At 34.9% G+C, this 25,216-nt stretch overlaps 1 protein-coding gene across 1 annotated transcript in view; it reads left to right on the top strand.

Moving 5' to 3' along the window:
* Nucleotides 1-25,216, top strand: part of subdued (anoctamin 1) — a 68,747-nt gene that overhangs the window by 20,206 nt on the left and 23,325 nt on the right. The window contains exons 4-10 of the mRNA XM_089647290.1: nt 12,649-12,777; nt 13,060-13,270; nt 14,489-14,557; nt 16,642-16,713; nt 19,050-19,210; nt 19,798-19,966; nt 21,666-21,786. Of these exons, the coding sequence (XP_089503416.1) occupies nt 12,649-12,777; nt 13,060-13,270; nt 14,489-14,557; nt 16,642-16,713; nt 19,050-19,210; nt 19,798-19,966; nt 21,666-21,786 (932 nt within the window). The remainder of the gene's footprint in view (nt 1-12,648; nt 12,778-13,059; nt 13,271-14,488; nt 14,558-16,641; nt 16,714-19,049; nt 19,211-19,797; nt 19,967-21,665; nt 21,787-25,216) is intronic.

The raw sequence follows: 25,216 nt of genomic DNA on the forward strand, positions 1-25,216 counted from the left end.
CTAATTTTTACTTAGACGAAAGCATTGTGTCATCTCGTTTATTCTATAGCGCGCATAGCGACAAAAGATGCCAAAGCCGTGGACATTCTTTAAATTGACCCATCAAATCGTGTGGACTTATGAATGAAAGCTTATATTAGAGACAATAGATGTCACTGCTTTCTATTTTTGGTAAGATGGCTTCCTGACAACAACGCGTTGCCGCCGACTTTGACAGCTGTCAGTTAGTAATATTTGATAAGGGATTTGTTTATTTACGGTTAGATCATGGATCCCCATATAATACCCATTTCCGCACACAACGGATTGCCGCTGCGATAATATGCACAATTTTGTCAAACAAAAACGTAAAGGCCCCCAGAATGTGTTGGATTAGGAGTTAGCTTCAAAGAAGAAGTACTGTTGGGATTTTCGTTCGTTTAGCGGCAGAATTAAGAATTGAGGATCAACAAAAATTCTTTAATTTTATCCAAATTATTGCAACTGACTTCTAATACATATTGGAAATGATTGGACCGCTAATTAAAAAAGAATGATACTCGTTTTCGGAATGCTATTTCACCAGCTGAAAAATTAATGAGATTCCTTAGGCATATGTGTGTAACACCATGTACGATCGTGTAAGAAATGCGGAGATCCGCAAAGAGTACAAGGCTGATGTAAGCGTAGTGAGTAAGATCAAGAAAGGGACGCTTAGATGGTTTGGGCATGTAGAGCGAATGAGCGAAGAAAGGAATTTAAGAAGAATATACGATGCAAATGTGAATGGTAGCAGAAGTTGGGGACGCCCGGGGAAGACATGGCACGACCAAGTGAATCAGATACTTGAGTCGGGCCATGTCAAGAGTCAGAATAATAGAAGAGTATGTATTAGACGATGTATGAATGTGAATGAGGCAAGGAGTGTGTGGTGTGACCGAGTTGTTTGGCGGTCCGTCCTCTCAGCCTACCCCTGCGGGGAAACGGTGTGATGGTTAGTTAGTTAGTTAGAAAACTAAATGGTGACTATTCGATTTTTGGCATCAGGTAATTTTTTCTATGTATTCTATGTATATTTTGGCTTAATTTGTGTACTTTATGAATTGGCTTCACAGCTCTTGTGGGGGACTTTAAAGCCCATAATTCAAATTAAAAGTGAAACACATGAAAACACTCCCCTAAAAAATAATTTTCATTGTCTTCAAAAGTGCTTTTCATCTAATTAATTACTCCCTCCCAAACATGTGAATTAATTAATGGTTTTCATATGTAGGAAGGTCCAAAGTGATGAAATGTTGCACTGCTATTATCAACCCTATTGATACAACAATTAGCTAGAAAAAACTGAAATTTCCTTAAAATTCCAAAGGGTTTGACATTTGGGCAAATTGAAAATGGTAATAAAATTAATTAAGTGTGTTTAAAAATTTAAGATTGATAAAGGATTCAGTGTAGCTATGAAAATGTTTCATATGTTGGCTGTTTTTCAAATTAAACACAGTGAAAGTCAATGTCCTTTAAAATGTGTCCTTTTTTTACCAATCCTTTTTCTCAAGTAGAGGTACCATTCATTTTTTGAAAACAAATAATTGAAGGTTACCGACTTTGCAAGTAGTACCACCATCATCAAAAATACCAATTTTGGTTGTCTGCATAACTCTTATTCAATGAACTCAAATTTGCTTTGAATTTAAGCATAATTTTCAAAACTGCAATTGTTTGTGTGAAAGTGACAAAGTACCTAACTACATATAATGTAATATTTTTAACAGAAAATTATTTTTGTAATTTTCAAAATTGGAATTGATTGTATGAAAGTGACAACCTACCTATAATGTAATATTTTCCACAGAAAATATTTTTTCTGATTTTCAAAATTGGAACTGATTTGTAATGGAATATTTTCAACAGAAAACATTTTTTCTGATTTTCAAAATTGGAACTGATTTGTCATGAATTCAGACTGAACCAGTGATTTTCAAATAATTAATCACTTTGTTCGTGACTTCATTTTGATTTTCAAAAAAAAAGTTTTCAGTTTTAGTACTTTTACAGTTCAATTTCTGACTTTTTTTTAAAGAAAAGCCATCTGCATTTACCATTTTCTATAAAGACAAATATTTTTAACTGTTAAAAATGTAACACATTCTCTTAATTTTTTTTTATCTTTACCAGTTGAATATTTCAATTTTTTTCAGTTTGCTTAAATATTTAGTTAGATTCGGTTCGTTATATCGAAGTAAAAATCTGTTTTGTCGCTGCCATTCTGTCACAAATGTCTGGCGCCCGGCCAGAAATGCCAACCAATCTGTCATCTTGACACATAACCACAAAGTCAAGCTATTAGCATTTCCATCTCATTTACCCGGCATTTCAATCATGTTTACAATAACCGAATACTGTGAATCGCTGAGGTTACTATTCAAAATTATTTTTGTTTGATTATCGCTTCTGTGAATTTGCGGCTTAAAAAGACTCTTGGAATAAACTTCCTAAAACTATCAATGAAATTAAAATTAGAATGAGGAAAGAAATCTGACTTACTCCTGATTCTCTGAAGCACTTGCAAATTGAAATTCTGGCCTGCACAGGGTCTCCGTGTCTCAGGGTCTCCGTAATATATTCAATTTCATTTCACACACACTGAGAACACATATAAAGTTTCCTAGTTTTCTTACCAGACTCGATATTATACACACCGAGGGTCACTTAACGTATACAATGCACATGTTGTCTTAATGGAGTGATGAGGTATCAATAAAATGTTGCAATCGTCACTCATGTAGGTATTACAAACTGTCAGACAGGAACAGGTAATTGGGTAAGGGAATGCACGGTGAGGTTGCAGGAACATATGAGGCCCCTAGAAACAAAGACGGAAGTGTCCACCAAACGTCAAAAATGAGTTGAATATGCAGTTTTATAGAGAAAGGTTCATTCTATCTCGAGAATATATCTGATTTTAATATAATTGTCATTAAACCATAGTATTTTGGCTTTAAAGTTTTGTTGTTGTAACAAATACGGCAGTGTCCACCTCCTTCCGAAACAAAAGCGGCAGTTTTTCAAATAGCCAATCAGGAGCCTTTATTCATAATGGCGGCCGTACTTGAATTCATACAAACTCGTGCGGAAGCGTGAGTGAATCGTGTAGTGAAAAGTTGTTATTTTTTGTGGAAATAACCATTTATTGTTAGTGGACGTCAAATATTCCAAGAATGGAAACTTTCCCCGATATATTGCCACCGGAATCAGTGAGAAAACGTGTCAAACAACCGCATAAATGGAAGGCAAACATCGCCAAGAAAAAAAGGTAAACCGTCATCATGTTGTAGGCAAATGTCAAAATATGACATTTTTAGATTTATCTGAATTTGTTCACAATTTTTTTTCACAATTAATCAAGTAAGGGGAGATGTCTACTAAATAATAGTAACTAATCGTTTTAATATTATTCACAGATATTCTCCAACGTGTTTACCATCTGCTCCCGCTTGCAACCACAAAACTTCAAAAAGTTTTCAATGCAGTAGCATTAAAATGACAGATTTGATACGTTTTCACAAGATTTTTTACTCACGTAAGGACAAAAAATATCAAGATGCACTAATTTTAAAATTTTGTAAACCAGTATCCATTAAACGTCAGCGACCTAGGAAAGGCACTTACAAAACAAAACAATTTCAAACAAAATTTTCATTTAGATTGTCCGACGGCTCCATAATTCCAGTGTGTCAACAAACATTTCTAAAGAGCATTAATATTTCAAAACAAAGGGTGCAACACATAATGGAATGTTTTTATAAAACTGGCAAAATTGCTACGGAAAATCGTGGTGGCGATCATCGGAGTCGTCATTTCGTGGAAAGGTTAGAATTCACCATGAATTTTATAAAGAAGTTCAAGTGCACTGAAGCACATTACTGTCGAAATGCTTCAAACCTTCGAAGATATTTACCTTCTAACCTCAGCATTCGGAAGATGTATTTAATGTGCAAGAAAAAAGCACAAGAAGATAAAGGAATTACCATCAGTCAATCATACTTCAGGAGTGTGTTCAATAAAAAATTTAATTTGGGGTTTGGAACTCCTCGCACTGATGTTTGTTCGACTTGTTTGCAATTGTCGGAAAAAATAAAACAAACTTCGGACGAACGTGAAAAAGTAGATCTGATGATAAAAAAACGAATACATAAAAAAAAATATGACGAGTTTTTCAAATATCTACAGGAAAGGAGAAGTGATTTGGTAACAGTTTCCTTCGACTGCGAAAAAAATCTGGTGTTACCAAAAGTGCCTGACCAGCAAGCCTACTATAGTCGGCAGTTATATTTTTATAACTTTACGACTGTAGTTGGTTCATCAAAAGAACCGTTAACTAAAGAAAATGTATTCAGTTACTGTTGGTTGGAAAATACTCATGTAAAGGGATCCAATGAGATAGCATCTGCAGTATACCATAGATTGAAGAATCTCCCCTTAGATGGGATCAAAACAGTAAGACTGATGGCTGACGGGTGTTCAGGCCAAAACAAAAATTCCATCATTATTGGCATGTGTATGCGATGGTTTTCTGAGGCTCCAGCTAGTCTTAAAAAAATTGAGTTGATTTTTCCGGTAACTGGACACTCTTTTATGCCAGCCGATAGAGTATTTGGTAATATAGAAAAAGAAATAAAAAAACACGAACAAATTATCCAACCGGAAGAATACTACAATATTGTATCCAATTTTGCTACAGTTATAAAGTTGGGTACCGAGGTAGAAGTAAGCGAATGGAAAAATGCTTCGCAACTTATTCTGAAGCCTACATCATCATGGGCATCTCGATTTTCGGAGACGAAAAGGTTCATTTTGAAAAGAAACAAGAATAAAACTACTATTCTTTTAAAAGGAGAAACAAATTATAGATGTGACCTATCAACTTTCCATAATATCTGCAAGAGGAATTTAACTGCAAATATGATAAATCCCAGTTTAATTGAGGCTAATCAAATTTCGGTTAATCCTTTAAAATTACGAGATGTTGCAAAACTGCTAAATATCCACTTTGGCGGTGACTGGAGAAATATTCCCAAATTGAATTTCTACTCGAAATTATGTCCAACTACTTCTCTTGTACCTCAAGAAGAAGAAGATGATTATGTTCACATAGAATGTAATGAGGAATCGACAGAAATCGTGTCAGACTTATTAATGATTTAGTTAATTTTTGTATTATTTTATAATTTAGTTAACTTTTCTTTAAATCTATTTTTACCTTTAATTAAATCTATTTTACCTTTTTTAAATCTATTTTCTATTATCCAGAATTTATGAAAATTTCTAAGATAGAAGTGACCTATCAACTTTCAATAATATCTTCAAGAGGAACTCAACTGCAACTTTTTCAATAAAAAAAATCTTCCTAAAAATATTGTTTTCTTACATTGACTGCAACATCTGTCTGTTGAAATTGTCATTTACATCAAAACCGGCAGTTTCCAACTGTTTGTGAAACAAAACAGCAAGTGTCCAAAATGGTCAAAATGATTGAAACAAAAACGGAAGTGTCCATCAAAAAAATTCATTTTTTAAAGAAACTGGGGCATTTAGATACATATATGATTTAAAATAGTATTCTTAAACCGGTTTACTATCATATTATTAAAATTTCCTTGCATATTGATGAATAACGGACTGATTAAACGTTTTTTTTAGATTGCCAACAATTTAACAAAGTGGACACTTCCGTCTTTGTTTCTAGGGGCCTCATATATTAGTGGGAGATACATAGTTGCGCCAACAATTGTCTAATACAGGGGTTCCCAACCTTTTTGTACTCTAGAGCACATTCTAAAATATCGGTAGGGTGGCGGGCACCACTTATTTTTAATCGACAAACTCAAGGCAGCAATCGCAATCAAAATGACAACAACGCGGTTCTAGGCAAGGAATGCTATTTGCACATCACTCCTTGTACAAACCCGAAGTGAGCCGATGATCACCCAACCGATAGGGTACTGTCAGTTTGGCTGTCGGGACCATGCTTATTGCTTTCACTGACAGACAGATCTGGCATATTCATGTGCCATGTGTTTTGGCGCCTTCGGCGTTCATCGTTCGTGGCGTTCGTTCACTTTGGGTTTTCTGCGTGTACAAGGAGTGATGTGCAAATAGAACTCTCCGTTCCAGGCTAGCGTGAAGAGTGCAGTCTGGCTCGCCGCTAGAGAGGTTGCGACAAATACTGTTAGCAAAGGAAACACTCATACATACAGTATCGCAAAAATACGAGCGTATTTAATAAACCTAGGCACTCAAAAAATTAAAACTCTTAACAAATAAATAAAAATAATTCACATTTTTAATTAATGTTTATGAATAAATTATTTCACTGTCGAATAGTGGCGGGCACATACGAATCGTTAATACATTCTCTTTTGTTATTCTAACTCTGTTATTCTATGGCGCTTGATTGTGCCATGTCTTTCTCGGGCGTCCTCGACTTAAACAGTACATAATTACAAAGATGACAATAGTTACGAAGTTATAAAAGTTAGTACAATAATTGGTACCAATGACATGTCGCTGACATATATGCATATGAGGTATATTATACATTTTATGGTTAAGTTACATTTTTAAGTTAAGTTAAATTAGTGTTCTGGGGAAGGAGAGAGGTGTGTGTGAGTGTTTGTGTGTGTGTACGTGTGCATGTGTGTCTGTGTGTGGTTGTATGTGTTATGTGGGCGAATTCAGTGTGCTAAAAAAGTTTTTCTTAAATAGGGGGAGAGAATCAAAAAATATATCGGTATTTGTGCTTGTTTGAATTGAGTTGAATGTTTGAAGGATGCGAGAAATAGGGGAATTGGCTGCAGCGTTTGTATTATTACTAGTTGTGTAAAAAAGGTTGGTGTGTCGAGTTCTTTTAGATGGTGTGTTAAAATTTATTTGGGATAGAAGTTCTGAGCAGTCTATTTCGTTGTGTATTATTTTATGGAGAAATGTCATATCAGCTACCGTTCGCCTGGATTTCAGGGATTGGAAAGTGCAGATATAATTATTGTTGTATTTATAACCTAGGTACTTAACGGCCCTCGCTACTAAATGTTTCTAGCGCGAATTCGAATATCTAACTCGCTGCACCTGGCCGGTGCGTTCCATTCAATACAAGACACGCACAGAGCAAAACAAATTATTATTAATTAAAGATATTGTGATTATGAAAATTATGTTAAAATATATTTTAGAATGTAATGCAATATTACAATAGCTTGATTCATGGAGGAGGTTCTCAGTAACAACATTTAATATAACTTTTTATTTGGATTTTTTTTTTGATAAATACAATTATAAAGAGTTACAAAAGGCTTCCCTTTGTTCCAGCCTGGTTTCGCAGTGCGGCGGGGCACTGTTAATACTAAATTGTATAGTTTAATTTGAGGTCACGGGTTCAAAAGCCGACGAGGACAAAACAAATTTAATTTAATTTATATAAGTATGTCATATTATAGAATTAAAATAAATTTTATATAGTTACATATAATGAATCTGTACCTCGTTCAAAAGTGGAAGATACGTTCAGTATCACCCTGGTGAGAGACCATAATTCAGGATTGAAAGTTGCTTGAGAACGGCGTAGATATGTTTAGTGACTAGATCTGAATAGCCTGGAACTTTCCAACCCCCCATCTTCCCTATCTCTAAAAATGTAGACCACATACATAAGGAATATAAATGAAATTTCTTTTCAGGACACTTCAATGAAAATGTTATTGATCTTCTTAAAAATTCTTACATGTTTTGGTTTTAACTGAAACCAATTTTACTTTACTTCTTTTCGGTATTATGCACTTTGAATTACTCAGGATTTATAATAGGCATGCAGCGATTATGTCCAGGATCAATTAATTCGGGTAGCATGCAAAAATTGTAAAAGCGATTCAGCTGTTCAACCATATTAGTCTGCCGAAATTCGTCATCCCGTAAAATTTTTTCGATTTTTATCCGAGTTCAGTCCATACAACAAACATACAAATAGCTTTTTTTGTTACATGTAATTGGCCCTGAACCTGGTGAAACCAATCGTGAGATGTATTTACCAGAATTTCTCCATTTTTGCTAACATAATTTTTTTGGATTTTACTGCTTCTTATATGAGCATGCTGCGTGCTGCGAAAGGACATTTAATTTCAATCAAGGTGTATTCAGAAGAAATTCCATCTGGTGTCGCACCCATATACGGATACTCTTCATGTATGAAAAGACCACACTTTTCTATGGTAATGCTTTCTAGTTCTGCAAGCTCCTTCAGGACATTGTATTCATGTTTGACTTTGACTTTGGACAATACCCTCAACACTACATCACTTGTTCCTGTATTCTCTCTGAAACCAAACTGATTGCTAGAGAGTATATTATATGTTTCTAAGAATGATACCAATCTCGACATAGCTAATCTCTCTATTACTTTTGAAAGAGTATTGAGTAAGAATATAGGTCTGTAATTATTAACATCTAGACGATCTCCATATTTAAAAAGGGGAATTACTTTAGCTTTCTTACAATGAGAAGGGAACATCCCACTCTCGAAGCTAATACAGTGTTTTCCAATAAGAGGTGTTATTTTGAATAGCCCGCTATTTCGGTAGATGTTACTTTTGAAGCTGTCATTTTTTTACATTTGACAAGTAGAAACAACGCCATTAATAAAATGGAACGATACACGCTTCAACAACGCATTGAACTTATTAAAATTCACTTGAGTGAATCAAATGCAAATCATTTTGAGTGATGAGGCCCATTTCCACCTCGGTGGCTTCGTCAACACGCAAAATCGTCGCATCTGAGGCTCGAAAAACCCAAGAGTTATTGTTAAAAAGCCTCTTTACACTCAACGTGTGACTGTTTGGTGCGGTTTATGGTCCGGCGGAGTCATTGGACCTTACTTTTTTGAAAATGAGGCTGGAGCAACAGAATGGACAACAGTGAATGGACTGCGCTACTGAAAAAAAATGAATGATGTTTTATGGCCGGAATCGGATGGTATTAATCTGGACAACGTTTACTTTCAACAAGACGGCGCTACGTGCCACACAAGCAACGAAACCATTGATATTTTACGATTAAATATCAAAATTACACCTCTTATTGGAAAACTCCTGTATTTACAAGGTGAGATATGTGACAAGCTAATTCGGATACATGCATTTTATACACCATAACACTTAAAGAATCAATACCGCATGAGAAAGACATTTTTAAATCATTTATCACATTTGTGACTTCAGAAATGCTAGTTGGTTTAAAATAAAAATTGTCCCCTGTAACGTGAAGTTCAGATTTAAAATCATTCACCAGACACATCTCAATAGTTTTATTAGCACTGCACAAATTACTAGCGAAGCTTGGACCAATGTCACTGAAGAAGTAATTTATATGATTAGTAATTATATTTGGACTCTCTTCTATTGAAGTAATAATACTATTAATTTTCATTTTTTTAAGGTAGTTTGTTTCTTTAGTTGTTTAGTGACTAGATCTGAATAGCCAGGAACTTTCCAACCCTCCTTTTCCCTATTTCTAAAAATGTGGACTACATACATTAGGAATATAAATGAAATTTCTTCTGAAGACACTTCAATGAAATAAAATGTTATTGATTTCTTCGAAACAATTCCTTTTTACATGTTTTGGTTTTAGCTTTTTTTTTTTTTTTTTTTTTTTCTTTATTCATGAAATATTAATGTGTACAGTTTTTACATGCTTTTCGACTACCACACTAGACACACGCCCGTATTATGGTAGTCGAAGAAACCAATTTTACTAAAAAGCTGAAACCAATTTTACTTTGTTTCTTTTCGCTATTATGCACTTTTCTAAATACTCAGGATTTCTAATAGGCATGCAGCGATTGTGTCGAGGATCAATTAATTCGGGTAGCATGCAAAAATTGTAAAAGCGTTTCTTGACATTATCAAGCTCGAAGTCATATTGGGTACGTAATTAGTGTCGCCAGTATCCCGTTTGCAAAAGTATGCCCGTTCCTTGCATAGTGAGTGGTCTCCAAATACATGTTTTGGACCATTCAATATATCCAAATAAAACTGTTTTATTTTTCCTAATTCAAAGTCTTCCGGTACGTTATTGCACAACGTACAGCCGTTCTCAGGCGTAAAATACGGCTTGACACAATCTTCCTCAATGCTAAGGGATACTTCTAACAGTGATTTAAGTTTTTTGCAATAATTTCGAAGTAAGTGATTTCGGCATTCGATCTTTTCGACTGAAACATTTTTATACGATGTGCTTCTTTTATTTTATTGTAAGTGCTGGAATATTTTATATACTTTTATATTTTAAAAACATCAAATTGTTTATTACTATATTTATTAGAAACCCGAAAAAAAGTTAACAATAAATTAATTCTTAATAATATTAAATTGTTTATTACCTAGAAACCCAAAAAAATGTTAACAATAAATTGATTCTTAATAATACTATTTGACACTACACAGCTTCGACGGAAACGCACAGATGAAACATAAAAAAAGGCGACACACTATTATAGTCCCTACGCGCAACGCATAGAGTGGAATATTGTTGAAACGTCTCATGGAAGTGTAATAATTACGCGGAATTTCGAACTTTGAAAAAATATTGACACGACGGACCGTAGAAAGCGTGCATTCACGGCCACCTCATAGAGCCGAATGAGTAGGAGAATTCTTCGATGTTCATTATACAGGGTGTCCGGAAACTCGTAGTACAAGCGGGAAACTGGTGAATCTACATCACATTTGGAGTCGATTTTGTAGTATATTTTTTTTTATTTGAGCTTTCGTTATCGAGTAAATCGAGTTTGAAGTTGATATTTTTTTTTTTTTTAATCAAATTCTTATAAATTATTACTGAAGATCAAAGTACCCAACTAATTAAAACTATTTGAAAGTAAAACAAATGAAGAAACTCGGATTTGAAGCATTATTTTGAAATCACCCTTCATTTAACCCGGTGTAATCATAAAATATTTCTGCTCTGCAGGGTTAAAACATCTGTTATTCAACCCTAAACACCAGAAAAAACTTTAACCCTAAAATAGCCGAAAAATATTTTTTTTTGGTTTTTTTTTTTTTTTTTGAAAATGCTCAAATCAAAAAACTTTATGTTTTTTTGGGTTTCCCATGTGGTGTAGATTCTCCAGTTTCCCGCTTGTACTACGAGTTTCCGGACACCGTGTATAGTATTTAACGAAAATAAATTGTTAGTAAAAACATATATCTCGACAGAAAAATGTATTTATGATAGCCTAGCGTAGCTACATTATCGATATTTTGACGATTAATAACTTAGATTGTCGTTTGAATCTGACAATTCATGATTCTTCATACAACGATTGAGATCGCTAGTAAGGAAGGCCCTTAATAAATTTATTTTGTATGCGCTCTATATTATTGACATAGTAAGTGTATTTGGGATTCCAGACAGGCGATGCATATTCCAGTGTACTTCTGAATAGTAAAGAATAAAGCATTACTAGCGTGCGTGGATTTTTAAATAATTTACTCAGACGCAGTATGAAACCTAACATTTTGTAAGATCTAGCAGTGATTGAAGAAATGTGCGTATTAAATATAAGTTTACTGTCTACGTAGACTCCAAGGTCCTTACATTCGCTTTTTGAGATCACGGGTTCATCGCGGAGTGAATAGGGAAAGTTAATTATATGCTTGTTTCTGGTGAAGGACATGGTGTGGCATTTTGAAACATTGAGGTCCAAATAATTAGCTGTGCAATAGTTGCAGAGCCTGTCTAAGTCACTTTGTAGCTCTCTACAGTCCGATAGAGAGATGACCGTTTTATAAATTTTCATATCATCTGCAAACATTAAAAATTTTGAGTGTTGGAAACATGAGCCTATGTCGTTTAAGTATATGTTAAAGTTCTTCTACCATTTACTTTCGTTCTTCGTTCATCTGCATCACATGTTCATACTATCAAAGCGTCCCTTTCCCAATCTTATTCATTACCCTTATCAGCATTACATTCTTTCCGCATCTCCACATTTGTAATATGGTCGTACATGGTTTTACCGCAGATATGCCTCAGGGATCTCATTACTATAGCATTCAGTCTATTTTCATCCTTCCTCTGCCAGTTCCAAATCTCACTGCCATACATCAGGGTAGGTTTTAGCACTCCATTGTGGACTGCTAGTTCCTTTCTTTGGACAATTTTTTGTTAACGTCAACCACGTTCAGTTCTCCATTAATGGAGATTCCTGCGTTTACCCTTCTTTCAATATCTCTATCAGACTTTACATCTCTCGTAAACATACTTTACAAATACGCAAACTCATCCACCTGCTCCAAGTATTCGTCTTTCATAACTATATTGCACACTGTTTTCGTACTCTGTCTTTCAAACCCAATAACTTTAGACTCATTTTTCATACATACTTCGTTCATCCTAGACACGAGAGACTGAAGATCTTCTATACTTTAATATGACTGATATCGTCTATGGTGTGTTATTCCAGAGACAATGAGTCTAGCCTCCTCCTGATTGACGTAACTTTATGGATTGATTTAGTTGTCTATGGTGTGTTATTACAGAGAAAATGACAGTATGGCCTCCTGCAGATTTATATTATTTTATGTAATTGATGTTATCTATGGTGTGTTATTTCAGAGACAATGAGAGTGTGGCCTCTACCCGACTGGCGGACGAGATCCCGTGCTCCGCCATGCTCGCCGAGCCCGAGAACACTCCCGCCTTCTCTCGGAGGAGTCAGGTCAACATTGAGATGACTCATCAGAAGTAAGAATTTATTTTTGTAAATATTCAGATGAAATTTTTTATAATAATGATTGGTTCATTTCTATAGATTGATTTCGATTTACTACTAGTGGCTTATAACTATGGTTAATAGATAGTGACATAATTAAGTTGGGGGTCGATAAATATGATCTTAAAAACGCTTTAATTCCATTTTTATCAGCCCAGAGTAAGCGACATATATGGGCAGGCCATGGACAAACGATCTATTTTATTTCACACAACTTTGTACACAATCGTCATTATCTTTTTGTTTCTACATAGTTCAGTGTCGCAACCCTCGGCAGCGCGAAACCCATCTCTCTTCTTTCGCGACGGCCTTCGCTCTGTGGACTTTGTGCTCGTTTGGCAGTCGGACCCCAAGTCGTGCCAGCGAGTGGACGGGGTGCGGCGCGACGTGTTCGAGCGGGGCCTGCGCCAGGAGGGACTGCACATCGAGAGGGAGCCGGCTCACGGGCAGCTCAACTTCGTCAAGGTATTTATAGGTTATGTCAGATCTCTAGAAACACTAATGTTGATCTGGCAGTCATGTCGGGGCCTGAATGCTGTGCCGTACGACCTATCCATATCACTTAACCTGGGATACCACTAACTTTAGAATTGTAAAAAGTATTCTGACAGCCATCATTCAAAGCTCTGGAAAAATCGTAACTCTGATTTGGATTCCTGGTTATTTTAGCATTGTGGGTAACAATATTGAGGATCAGTGGCGAAATGTCCAATCCTATTGTTACCCTTGTAAACCGCATTCCCCTATCTGACAGTTAATATAGATCCCGAAATGTTTCTGCAGAGTATTGGCACATTTCTAGTCAATCCAAGGGAGCCTGCCATGTCTCGATAGAAAGGGCTATCCCATCAAAACCGTGGTTTAAACAATTCCCCATTTATACAAAAAAAAGATACTCACTTTTTCAAATGAGATTTGGACATTTGGATTCTGTTCTACGAGATTGTGCATTCTGTGGTCTAGAAGTGGGAACTTTAGATCACATATTATTCGGTTGTCTCTATCTAAACTAATATCTTCTCTTCTATCAAGCCTTATCTAAAATTCCCTCCCATCCATTTAACATCTCATCTCTTCTAAGTCTAAACTCAACTCCAATCTTCTATATATGCGCTTTTGAAATTTGCAAATTTAAACAAAATCTCTAAATAGTATATAACAAAGTCGCTATCCGCGTCTGTCTGTTTGTGCGCCGAGTTCTTCTAAACTACGCAACGAATTTTTATAGGGTTTTCACCCATCATATAAAGATCATTTAGAAAATTTCTTCCGGAATGTTTATATATATAATACTTGTATATTATATTTATAGAAAGTAGAGAAAAGTCGATGTTTTGTAATCCAGTTGTAAAAAAATATTTTCAAGCGCTTACATTGTTAACGCTGGCTAAACCTTATGAGATACATCAAAATAATGTACTACGGAATTGTATATCTTGAAAAAACCTACAGAAAAGTCAACCATGGTATTTGTCTATCTCCTAAGGATAACCCTCAGCTACGCCAGGTACACGTCAGCTAATTAATATATAAATTCACCTTCCCTCTCTCCATATTTGAATGATGACTTAGAACACCCTTGACGGGTGAAAGCCAGAAACATTGAAAAAATAAAAACTTGTCCAACTAAGTTTTGAAATTTTTTACCCATCAAATAATTGTTTTATTATTTTGTTCCAATAGATTCACGCACCGCATAGTGTTTTGAAGAGATACAGCGAGATATTGAAGCTGCGCATGCCAATGAAAGAGGTAAGTGCATATTTCTTTTCATTATCAAAGGTGCCGGAGAGAAAAGTGTGTTGTCACCTGTCTATTTAAAATAAACCGAAATCCAAAGTTGTATTAAAATGACAAAACAACCTTACCTCAAAAATTTGTCCCTAAAAAGCAAACATATCTCATGGAAACATGGCATTATTTTATAGTATGTAATTTTTTAAAAGAATATTAGATTAGTCAAGAAGAAACTACTGTTTTTGGGTGACAACACACAACTTTCCTTCGTACCAAGCAAAAAGTGTTATGGGTTAAAGATTTTTGGATTCATATATCGCATACTTCTTGGAATTGTGCGAGTATGCTGCCCTGCAGTGGCCGTTGCATGCAAACCAAACTTTCCGGTGTTGTTCTTGGAATATCTTAGTACGCAAGTCGAATTTTTATTCGGTTATTTGCTTGGAATTCGTATACACGATAATCTGCCGGCAGTGGAATAAATTCAAGTTGTGCGACCTATGGACACTTGACGGGAACCACTTTGGACGCTTACCCCTTGGGTCTTTTGAGTTTTTGTCGTCTTTCAGATTATAATATTACAAACGGACATATTGTGCAATTGACAATAATAAATTTTGATTTGAAAAAATAGAGGAATTTTTTTTACAAATGTTTTGTCGCTTACCGATCGTTTTTTTTCTTGTAAACTGTAAAAATGCCATTTTATACGAAACTAAAAAACATATTAAATTACATTAACGTATTACAAAGATTATCGTCATTTAATTTTTTTTTGTTTCATTTAAAAATAATTCATAAACTTTTACAAATTTTTCATGATTTGAAAGTAATGCCGGTCGATGACTTTTTGGAATATGTTTTAATTATGTGGTAAATTTTTTAAATGCGTATACAAAGCGTAGTTTTTCAACTTTCTAACACTGCTTATATCTTACGGTAATAAAAAAGGAGAACGATTTTTATGAGTCCGTATCAGCTTGTGCCAAAATACAAAAGGACACAAAAGATCTAACGGGTTAATGTCGTATCTATATACAGGGTTTTCCAATAAGAGGTGTTATTTTGAATAGCCCGCTATTTCGGTAGATGTTACTTTTGAAGCTGTCATTTTTTGACATTTGACAAGTAGAAACTATGCCATTAATAAAAATGGAACAATACACGCTTCAACAACGCATTGAAATTATTAAAATTCACTTGAGTGAATCAAATGCAAATCATCTTGAGTGATGAGGCCCAGTTCCACCTCGGTGGCTTCGTCAACAAGCAAAATTGTCGCATCTGGGGCTCGGAAAACCCAAGAGTTATTGTTGAAAAGCCCCTCTATCCTCAACGTGTGACTGTTTGGTGCAGTTTATGGTCCGGCGGAGTCATTGGACCTTACTTTTTCGAAAATGAGGCTGGAGCAACAGTTACAGTGAATGGATTGCGCTATCGAGAGATGATTAATGATTTTTTATGGCCGGAATTGGATGGTATTGATCTTTTACGATTGAATATCAAAATGACACCTCTTATTGGAAAACCCTGGATATTTGAATTTCAGTTTTGTTTTTGTGAATGAAGTGAAATCTTGGAAGTGGAAATTAACCCACTTCCCGACATGCGATCGAGCTGAAACTCGACAGATAGACTCGTTGTCGTTGATAATCCATTCTATCAACTTTTGGTGGCATTCACACATGCATTTCTCAAAAATTTTATGAAATAATGGCGCATCTAGGTTGTGCCGTTCTATGCGTAAGACCGTGGCGGAGAATTGAATCTTTTACATTCTCTTATCGACATTGTCCATTGTGATTAATTCAAAACATCAATAATAATTAATAAAATGTTTTTGAAATGAAAATTTCGATTGTGCCGACATAACCTAACTTTAGGCACCTTTTTTCAGTAATCTGCATCATTTCCCGAAATGGACTTATAAAATACTTAGGTATCTACATATGGTAACATTGCATGCCATATAAATTGTTGTTCAATTGCATTATTCTTGTACTGTGTCTATTATTGTAAATATCTATGAACTTATACCTCATAAGCAACCATTTCACATGAAGTTCATCTCCTTCACTCACTGTTATCTCCCATCTCAGGAACTGTGTAGGATAGAGAAGAATTCAAGGAATAGCGCACTGCTGAACGCAACTCTGTTCCTCTCACAAAAGGTATTGTGGATGATCGTGCATGGAATGACCGTGTGAGCTTTCATAATTAATAATACGGTGGTGGTTTTTTTTACTAACGGATCTTTATGATCTTTGTCTATGTGTATTGACTTTGTTGATTTACCTGTAGGCTATAATAATACATGTATATTTTATCTGGTAAAGATTTTTCTCTGCTTTTATAACGATGTTTTTTTAAAAATGACAATTTTTTTAATTTAATTCTCAGGCCTCCGATATTCTGTCTGACGGTCGGAATATTTCCGCTTTGCAATAAAATCCAAATAAATGTAATATTTCTGAATGTATCCGAAAACTAAAAACTGTTTTTGAAAAGTGATGAAACACGCTTTGCAATTTTATTATCAGAAATAAACATATCATTTTTGAAATATTAAAATTTTGAATGCAAACATAAAAAGTTTTAAAAATGGCTGCTCACCTTACGTTTTTTGTAACTAAAATCGTTGAAAACGAAAAAAAAGATAAACACAACATTTTATTACAATAATGTATTACATATTAACAATGTTGTCACCACACTTTTTTGTTTTTATATTATTTAAAAATAATTAATTATAAATTCACGAAAATTTTCATAATTTTTCTATGGTTAACTTCTAGATTTGAATATAAAACATGGTGTTTTCTCTTTCTAACACCGTTTAGAACATATTTCTCACTATGACAGTAAGGGAGACGCAACAATATATTTGAGACCTAAGCCATTTCGAAAATCGAACACATTGACTCTACGTGTAATATCTGTTTGTTCTCAAAACCGAACAAATTTGCCTGGAAATCTTTAATAATTGAAGCATCAGATATTTTGACTTTAGCTTGAGTTGTATGCAAAAAATTGTTTGGCTATTTACAAAGTACATAAATTATATTGTATATGGTTTATTTTTGGCTTCAAATTATACAGGGTGTTCCAAAAAAATGTATTCACACTTTGCGTGATTAAAAAACAGTACATATTTAAATGCATTACAGATGGTTCCATGATAACTCAACACAGTGACAATTCAACACACTTTTAAAAAGTGATATAAAGTCATCAGAAACGATGAAAATTTTTTTATTTTAACCTAACCTAACCTAACCTACATAACCCAGTTAAAAAAGTTTTTATTTCATCACTTCCCATGACTTTATATATTTTTTTAAAGATGTGATGAATTATCATTGTGATGATTTATCCGGTTACCATTACAGATTAACCCTTCAGTACTTTCATCACCTTTGTAATGTTTTCTGTGTATATCAAATGCGCTATATACATCTTAATTTTTAATTTTCCGTAAAAACAAATACTGTTGTAGAATCTAGATAAAATTACCTTTCCGGTGTAAGCATTTATAATAAACATTTCTATTTCTAAATAATAAAATTTTAATATCAAACATGAAAAATGTTGCCAAAAACGCTAACCACATTTTTACTTAAATTTTTACCCCAATCATAGAAAAATTAAGAGAACTTGATATTTCGAAAACACGTTTGTTTTATTTGGGGAATTTGTAAGAAAACTATATCTTCACTTTTATCTCGTTCATGTAATAAAAAATGAGAAATAATTTTTAAAGTTAAATCGATTGTTACGATAGCGACGCGAAATATGAATTATTAATTTTGGCCATTTTTAGGATTTTATTAATGAATTCCAGTATAAATATTTGAGGCGAACTAGAAAAAATAATTTCTCTTTCTAACGTAAAAAAAATTACGTATTTCCGCATGATATAAAAAAAGATAAAAATACTTTTATAAAATATGAACGCCTGGTCCTGTTGGAGTACAAATTAAAGAAGTTAGATGTAAAAAGAATTGTACTCGTGTTCAAATTGTTGCCCATTTTAATCCAAACATTGCTGTACCTACCTATGATAAATAACAGCCCAGTTTTTTCATAGAAATTCAAATGTAAAGTTGTCAACAAATGGCAACACCATTTTTTGACATTTGAAAGGTCCACATTAAATGCCTATTTTAGGTGCGTTTCAGCTTTTTATCAAATTATAATAAGCGGAAAAGCTTAACAATTTTATATTTGTCCTTTTCTGCTGAACACAATTTGTTCAAAAGCTGAAATGGGCATTTAACAGGGAACCTTTCAACTGTCAAAAAAAATTTGTTCTGAATTTTTTGGCCATTTTGTGACTTTGTTACACGCGTAAATTTCTGCGAAACAATATTATTTTTAATTGTAATTTTAAAAATCGTAACTGATCTGTCAACAATTCAGATTATCCCTAATATAATTATAATTTATGTAGTACAGTAAATAGCTGTCAAAACTTGCATATCCAATATTAAAGTATGTTTGATTCCAGCTTCCAGGATTGAGAAAGGTGCACACTAAGACCAACTCTCTGCTGGACAATGTGCACGGCTGCTGGGACCGCCTCGTCAAAGAGGTGAAGGTGGACACTCGAGTGTTCCCGGAGAAGAGTCATCGCTTCACGGCCATCTACTCTCGGGACAAGGAATACCTGTAAGCATCGCTTTACGTTTATTTCATCTAAATTACAAACCTTTCAATGCAATCTATCCCATCACGCGGCATGCGTAACGTGCACGTAGCGCGCTATGTGTTGATATGTATGGCAGCTCATATTGAACGAAGCTAAAGCCACGAGTGAAACATAGCCGTGCGCAGCTTTCTGTGGCTCGCTTATCACAAACAAATCAACCCGTGAATGAGCATCGCAAACTTCGACAAAAGACAACATTTCAATATTATCATATGTGTCACTTTGCGTTCTTAGTTCCTGCCTTTGATTCCCTACGGCAGTGCAGTCGGTACAACGTGCTTATTTTTGAAAGCGTAGGTTGATTTTGTGCAGTAATTTAATGAATATTATTTGTTTTTTTATGCGGATAAGGTAGGGTAGGCTGTGCTTATGTGCCTGTATAAACGGCAAGCCAATGCATATACGACATCTGCAAATGATGTGAACTGCCAATCACATATATGCAACAGCCGGGTAAGGTTAATCGGCATTGATATATTGTATTGTCTTTGTCTTGTCACATAAAATAAAACTTTAATTAATTAATAATTATTTTTGTGTCTTGTAGCTTCGACTTCCAAGCGCCGAGGTTCTGGTCTGGAGCCATCTGTTCCCGTATCGTTCAGTTTGTGCTGGACCGACAGCGCTTCTCCGTTGACCGGACGGACGACTTTGCCTTTGGAGTGGAGCGGCTTATAGCAGAAGGGGTCTATACCGATGCATACCCTCTGCATGATGTAAGATTACATTGGCACTTTTCTACTTACGGGTGTTTTATTTTATTTTGCTTCTTTGAAAGCCTTGTGATGTCCAGTTTTAGCCCCTTACTAATAAACGTGTTTTTAATTTTACACAACTGATGAACAACCATTAACCATACATTAATGATTATTTTTATCAGTTCTGTAAAATTAAAATTTAAAACACGTTTATTAGTAAGTTTGTTTTTTAACCCCTTCAGTAATCATTTAAAAATTAAAAAAGGAAATCTCTTTTTTTTAAAACACCTTTTTTTTATCAATGAATTTTATTTACTAAAAATATATATCCTCATATAAAAGCCATTTCGGGCCCAAAATGGGACTGAATATTGATTTTGTGGTGCATAGTGTGAAAAAATAATTCAAAATTTTCTTTAGTATGAATTCCGAATTCTGGACGCCCGAGTATACTTGGGGGTGGTCCTTAAGAGGTTAAACAAATCTACAGTTTTATTCCGAGATTGATGAAATTTTGCACACTTAACCTTCAAAACAGGGAAGATAGTGGTCTACATGAGAATTCTAAAATCCATCCCACACCCACTTTCCCACTCCTTAAAGTAGAATTTTAATAATTATTGATGAAATTTTGCACGCTTGACATTTCGAACATCTGATTTGGATAAACTGTGTATGTATCTTCCAGAATGCGACTATTACATATTGCTCAATAAAATTTAGCCTTCAAGCCAGTTCCCACAGTTCGTATTTTTAAAGTTAGTGCAGTTTCCCACATTTGCACATTCGACCCTACAATAAAACAATTCATTGGCCTGGTATTTTTATAAAGATATTGTCTTGTTTGTGTATCATTTATGATTTAAGAATTAGTGACATTTTACTTCAAGCAGCGGCAGCTTTCAAATAGGGCTGTTCGCTTTATATTTTATGATCACCCTAGTTAAACCATTATGCCTAAAAATATTTGCCAATACCTTTCCCACCCCTGTCCCATAGTAATAAAAACCCCAAATAAAGTTTCATCTCCCTTAAAATAATTCCTTTAAAATATTTGTATTGTTTAAGTCACGTTTGTATCATTAAGAATAGTTAAGTGCATTTTATTTTATGTTAAGAATGTTGTTTGCCAACGAGCGGGAGGAACATCTTTATTTTGGTAAAATGTCCTTCAGAATTTAGTTTAAATACAGATACCTCCCAGAAAAAGGACAGTATTAGAGTGTTGCTATAACTGGTAGGTACAGACGTACCTAGGCAGTCAGTCGTGAGATAATTACTAGGTTTATGTAAACCTAGGGAAAACTGAAGAATAGAGGAAACTAGACCTTTATTTCTTTCAGTTTAAGTTTTAGCAGAGGAAAATAAGATCCTCTGCAAATATATTGTGAATTAATAAATTTATATGTCAAAAAGAAGAAGTGTTTTCCTGCATTCCATCTGACGGCGTGTTCTCGTACCACGATAGCAGAAACAGTGTATAACCCGGGCAACGCGTCTGTGTGTGATAAAACCATGTATGACCGTAAAAATGTGGGCATCTAAAATGAATGCAAAGCTCATGTAAGTAGAATAGATAAGATTAAGAAAGGTACGCTTATGATGGTTTGAGCATATAGAGCAGATGAAAGAAGAAAGGCATTTGGGGATAATATGCGATGCGAAAGTGAATGGAATAAGAAGACAAAATAACCTAATAATGTGTTTTTTATTGCAGGGCGATCTCAAGACCTCTGGTTCCACCAGACATCTCCTGTACACCGAGTGGGCCTCCATCACCAAGTGTTTCCGATATCAGCCTCTGGATTACATCAAGGACTACTTTGGCGTCAAAATTGGTGAGCATCACTCTTTAGAGCATGTGCATTATTAGGTGGGACTGCTGTCCTTGTTTTTTTCAATAGAAAATGCCTCGGGGGAATTAGCGTTATTGATTCAAAACACGCCAAACGCGCGACCAACATTTGTCACATCAGAATGGGTCGTTTCTATGATTCGTTCTCGAGTTCAATAGGTTGGCTGTGGAACGATTTGCCGGTCTCTGTGTTTCTTCCGTCCCCCTCCTTGTTTCTTCAAGACCCACGTTCGCTCGTTCCTCTCCTCAAAAAGATCCTTGAGACAGCATCCTTAAATGAAGGCCTATGTCATCCTTGCGACAGCATTCTCAAATGAAGGCCTATGTCATCCTTGAGACAGCATACTCAAATGAAGGCCTCTGTCATCCTTGAGACAGCATACTCAAATGAAGGCCTATGACATCCTTGAGACAGCATCCTCAAATGAAGGCCTATGTCATCCTTGAGACAGCATACTCAAATGAAGGCCTCTGTCATCCTTGAGACAGCATACTCAAATGAAGGCCTATGTCATCCTTGCGACAGCATCCTCAAATGAAGTCCTATGTCATCTTTGAGACAGCGTCCTCAAATGAAGGCCTATGTCATCTTTGAGACAGCGTCCTCAAATGAAGGCCTATGTCATCCTTGCGACAGCATCCTCAAATGAAGGTCTATGACATCCTTGAGACAGCATCCTCAAATGAAGGCCTATGACATCCTTGAGACAGCATCCTCAAATGAAAGCCTACATCATCCTCGAGACAGCATCCTCAAATGAAGGCCTATGTCATCCTTGAGACAGCATCCTCAAATGAAGGCCTGAGTCATCCTTGAGACAGCATCCTCAATTGAAGGTTTATGTCATATTTGAGGTTAAGACAATAAGGATTTGTCCCATGTGTATGCACCAGATAAGGACATTCATTCTGCAAGCTTTAGACTGAAATGTTTCACATTGATATTATCCTCGCGGACATTGTTTCAATACTACCTTTATCTGAAAGCGAAGATTCTTCGATAAAGAGTGTTAAGTGTTCTGTCGAGTGTTTTCATAACGTTAATTCAATAATTAATGTGTAGCAAGAACAAATAAATTTTTTCCAAGACAATTGTGATTTAGATATCAATATTTTGAAAAAATCAGTTAGTGAAGAATATTATTTAAACGAGATTATGGAAACATCAAAAACAATAATTGGCTCATAATAATTCCTGTCGCTTGCTAAATAAGCCATCAGAGCTCATTGTTATCCATCACAATACAGTCCAAAGTGTTTTGTTGACCCAGGAGTTTTATTCAAAGACTTGTGAGACAAACCCGGAGTTACAACAAACTGGTGCTTCGAGGTTGTTACCACCTGGTTACCCATTTGTTCTAAATTTCTCCTATCATCCTGCATTCTTTTCACAAGTTCAGCCCATTGTAGACTTTGGGACCCACAGAACCTTGACCCTGAGGCCACTGGCATATTCTGTCAAAGGGTCAGAATATGTCCACTTTGCAAAAAAATCCAAATAAATAGAGTATGTATTTCTGAAAGTTTCCGAAAACTAAAAACTGGTTTGAAGTACGCTTTCTAATTTTAGTACTAGAAATAAACATGTCGACATCCAAAGTACTCATAAAAGGACCAGACCCTAGACGAACCAAGAAACTACTCGATATGGACAGAACACGCTGAGGGAACTGGTAGGACTACTAACGGGACACTGTCATCTCAGGAGACACATGCAGATATTGGGAGTGGAAAACACCAATAGATGCACGAAATGTGAAGAGGATGAAGAGACTCCAATTCACTTATGTTGCCAATGTCCTGCCCTGGTGGGAACTAGGCTCAGATCCCTGGGGAGACATACAGTAGAACCAAAAGACATAGCCACATACATGTCGACGGTTGGAAGAATAATGTCGGATGTACAAATATGTAGTTTTGCAGTAGAGCTGTTTGAAGTTTGATTTCTGCATTTTTACTGTTTTTGAGATCAAGAAATAAACGAGAAAGTGGTTAAAATGATCGCAAGCTATAAATTATCTTTTGAGTTTACAATTCATCTTTATCCTGTAAGACCCATTTTCTAATGTACATACATAATGGTAATGATTCACAGTTTTACAATTCCCACACAGTTTCTTGTAGTTGCGAAACTGTTCTCTGATGCACCTGTTTTGAATGTTGTTTTGCCATAATTGTAAAGCCCACACAAAATTATGAAATTATTAGTATTCAACCCATTCAACGCTAAATGCATTAATTACATTGTCACAAATAAATAAATAAAAATCACAAAATTATTTTTTTCACATTTTTTTTTTTGCTTCTGAGGAGATGATATATGATTAACTATGAATAATAATTTTATCATTTTTCCTAAAGCAAAAAGGGCATTTTTGTGTTATTTTATGCAGTTTGAAGTTCAATTTTATCTGTTCAGGCTAATTTGTTGGCTTTTGGGAACAACTCATATGGTTTCATAGAAATCGTTGTATCTCCCTTGTTGTTGTGGTAAAAAATATGATATAAACTGCGTTAGAAAGAGAAAACACCATGCTATATATTTAAATACAGAAGTTAACCATAGAAGAATTAAATTGTGCACATTTTCGAAACCAAAGGTTCCGAATGCAATTTGAAAAAGATTATGAAACTTTGTAAATTTTTTATTAATTATTCTTATATGAAACGAAAAAAAAATGAGGTGACAGTAACGTTTGTAATACATTTTTCTAATAAAATTGTGTTTTTTTTATCATATTAGTTTTATATTAATTTTCGGATATGTTTAATTTATTTGGATTTTATTGAATACTCCGACCGTCTCTCAAAATATGGCTGAGGCCCGGGGAGTTGAACTGGTGGACAAACGCAATAAGGCACTGCTGAAGATCAGCCGCATCCCGGGAGAAATCAGGATTGTAAAACTGAACAGTGACCCGTTTGTTAATAGCATCAATGTAATAAATAAGATGTGTAAATATGTAACAATCTCCCTTGAGGTGATTTTCTCACGAAAACGGCGCTATATAAATAATCCAATCATTATTAATCTATTGTCAAATAAATGTTTTTATTATTATCATTATTAATTCGTCAGATTTGGTTCAATTCCTCTGCTATCTAAGTCCTCCATCATCGCATAAGCAACAGTTTCAAATAATATTGTCAGATTATTCAAAGCCTGTGAATGTTTGAAGATAAATCAAAAAAAATATCATGTCGATCTCTATTCTTGTTACTCTCTGTCAAGGGGTTAAATAAAAAAACACATTACTGACTCACAATTGCTTCCAAATGTAGTGAGAAGGATAAAGTCTAGTGTCATTTTACGTCGATAATATTTGCAATTCTCTTTGGAGATATTTAATTTAATTATTACATAATATCTGTTGAGATGAGTTAGTGGTGCAGCGGCCATTATGTTGCTTTTC

The sequence above is a fragment of the Hesperophylax consimilis genome, chromosome 26 (assembly GCF_061612785.1).
Source record: "Hesperophylax consimilis isolate HC1 chromosome 26, BYU_Hcon_1.0, whole genome shotgun sequence".
NCBI lineage: Eukaryota > Metazoa > Arthropoda > Insecta > Trichoptera > Limnephilidae > Hesperophylax > Hesperophylax consimilis.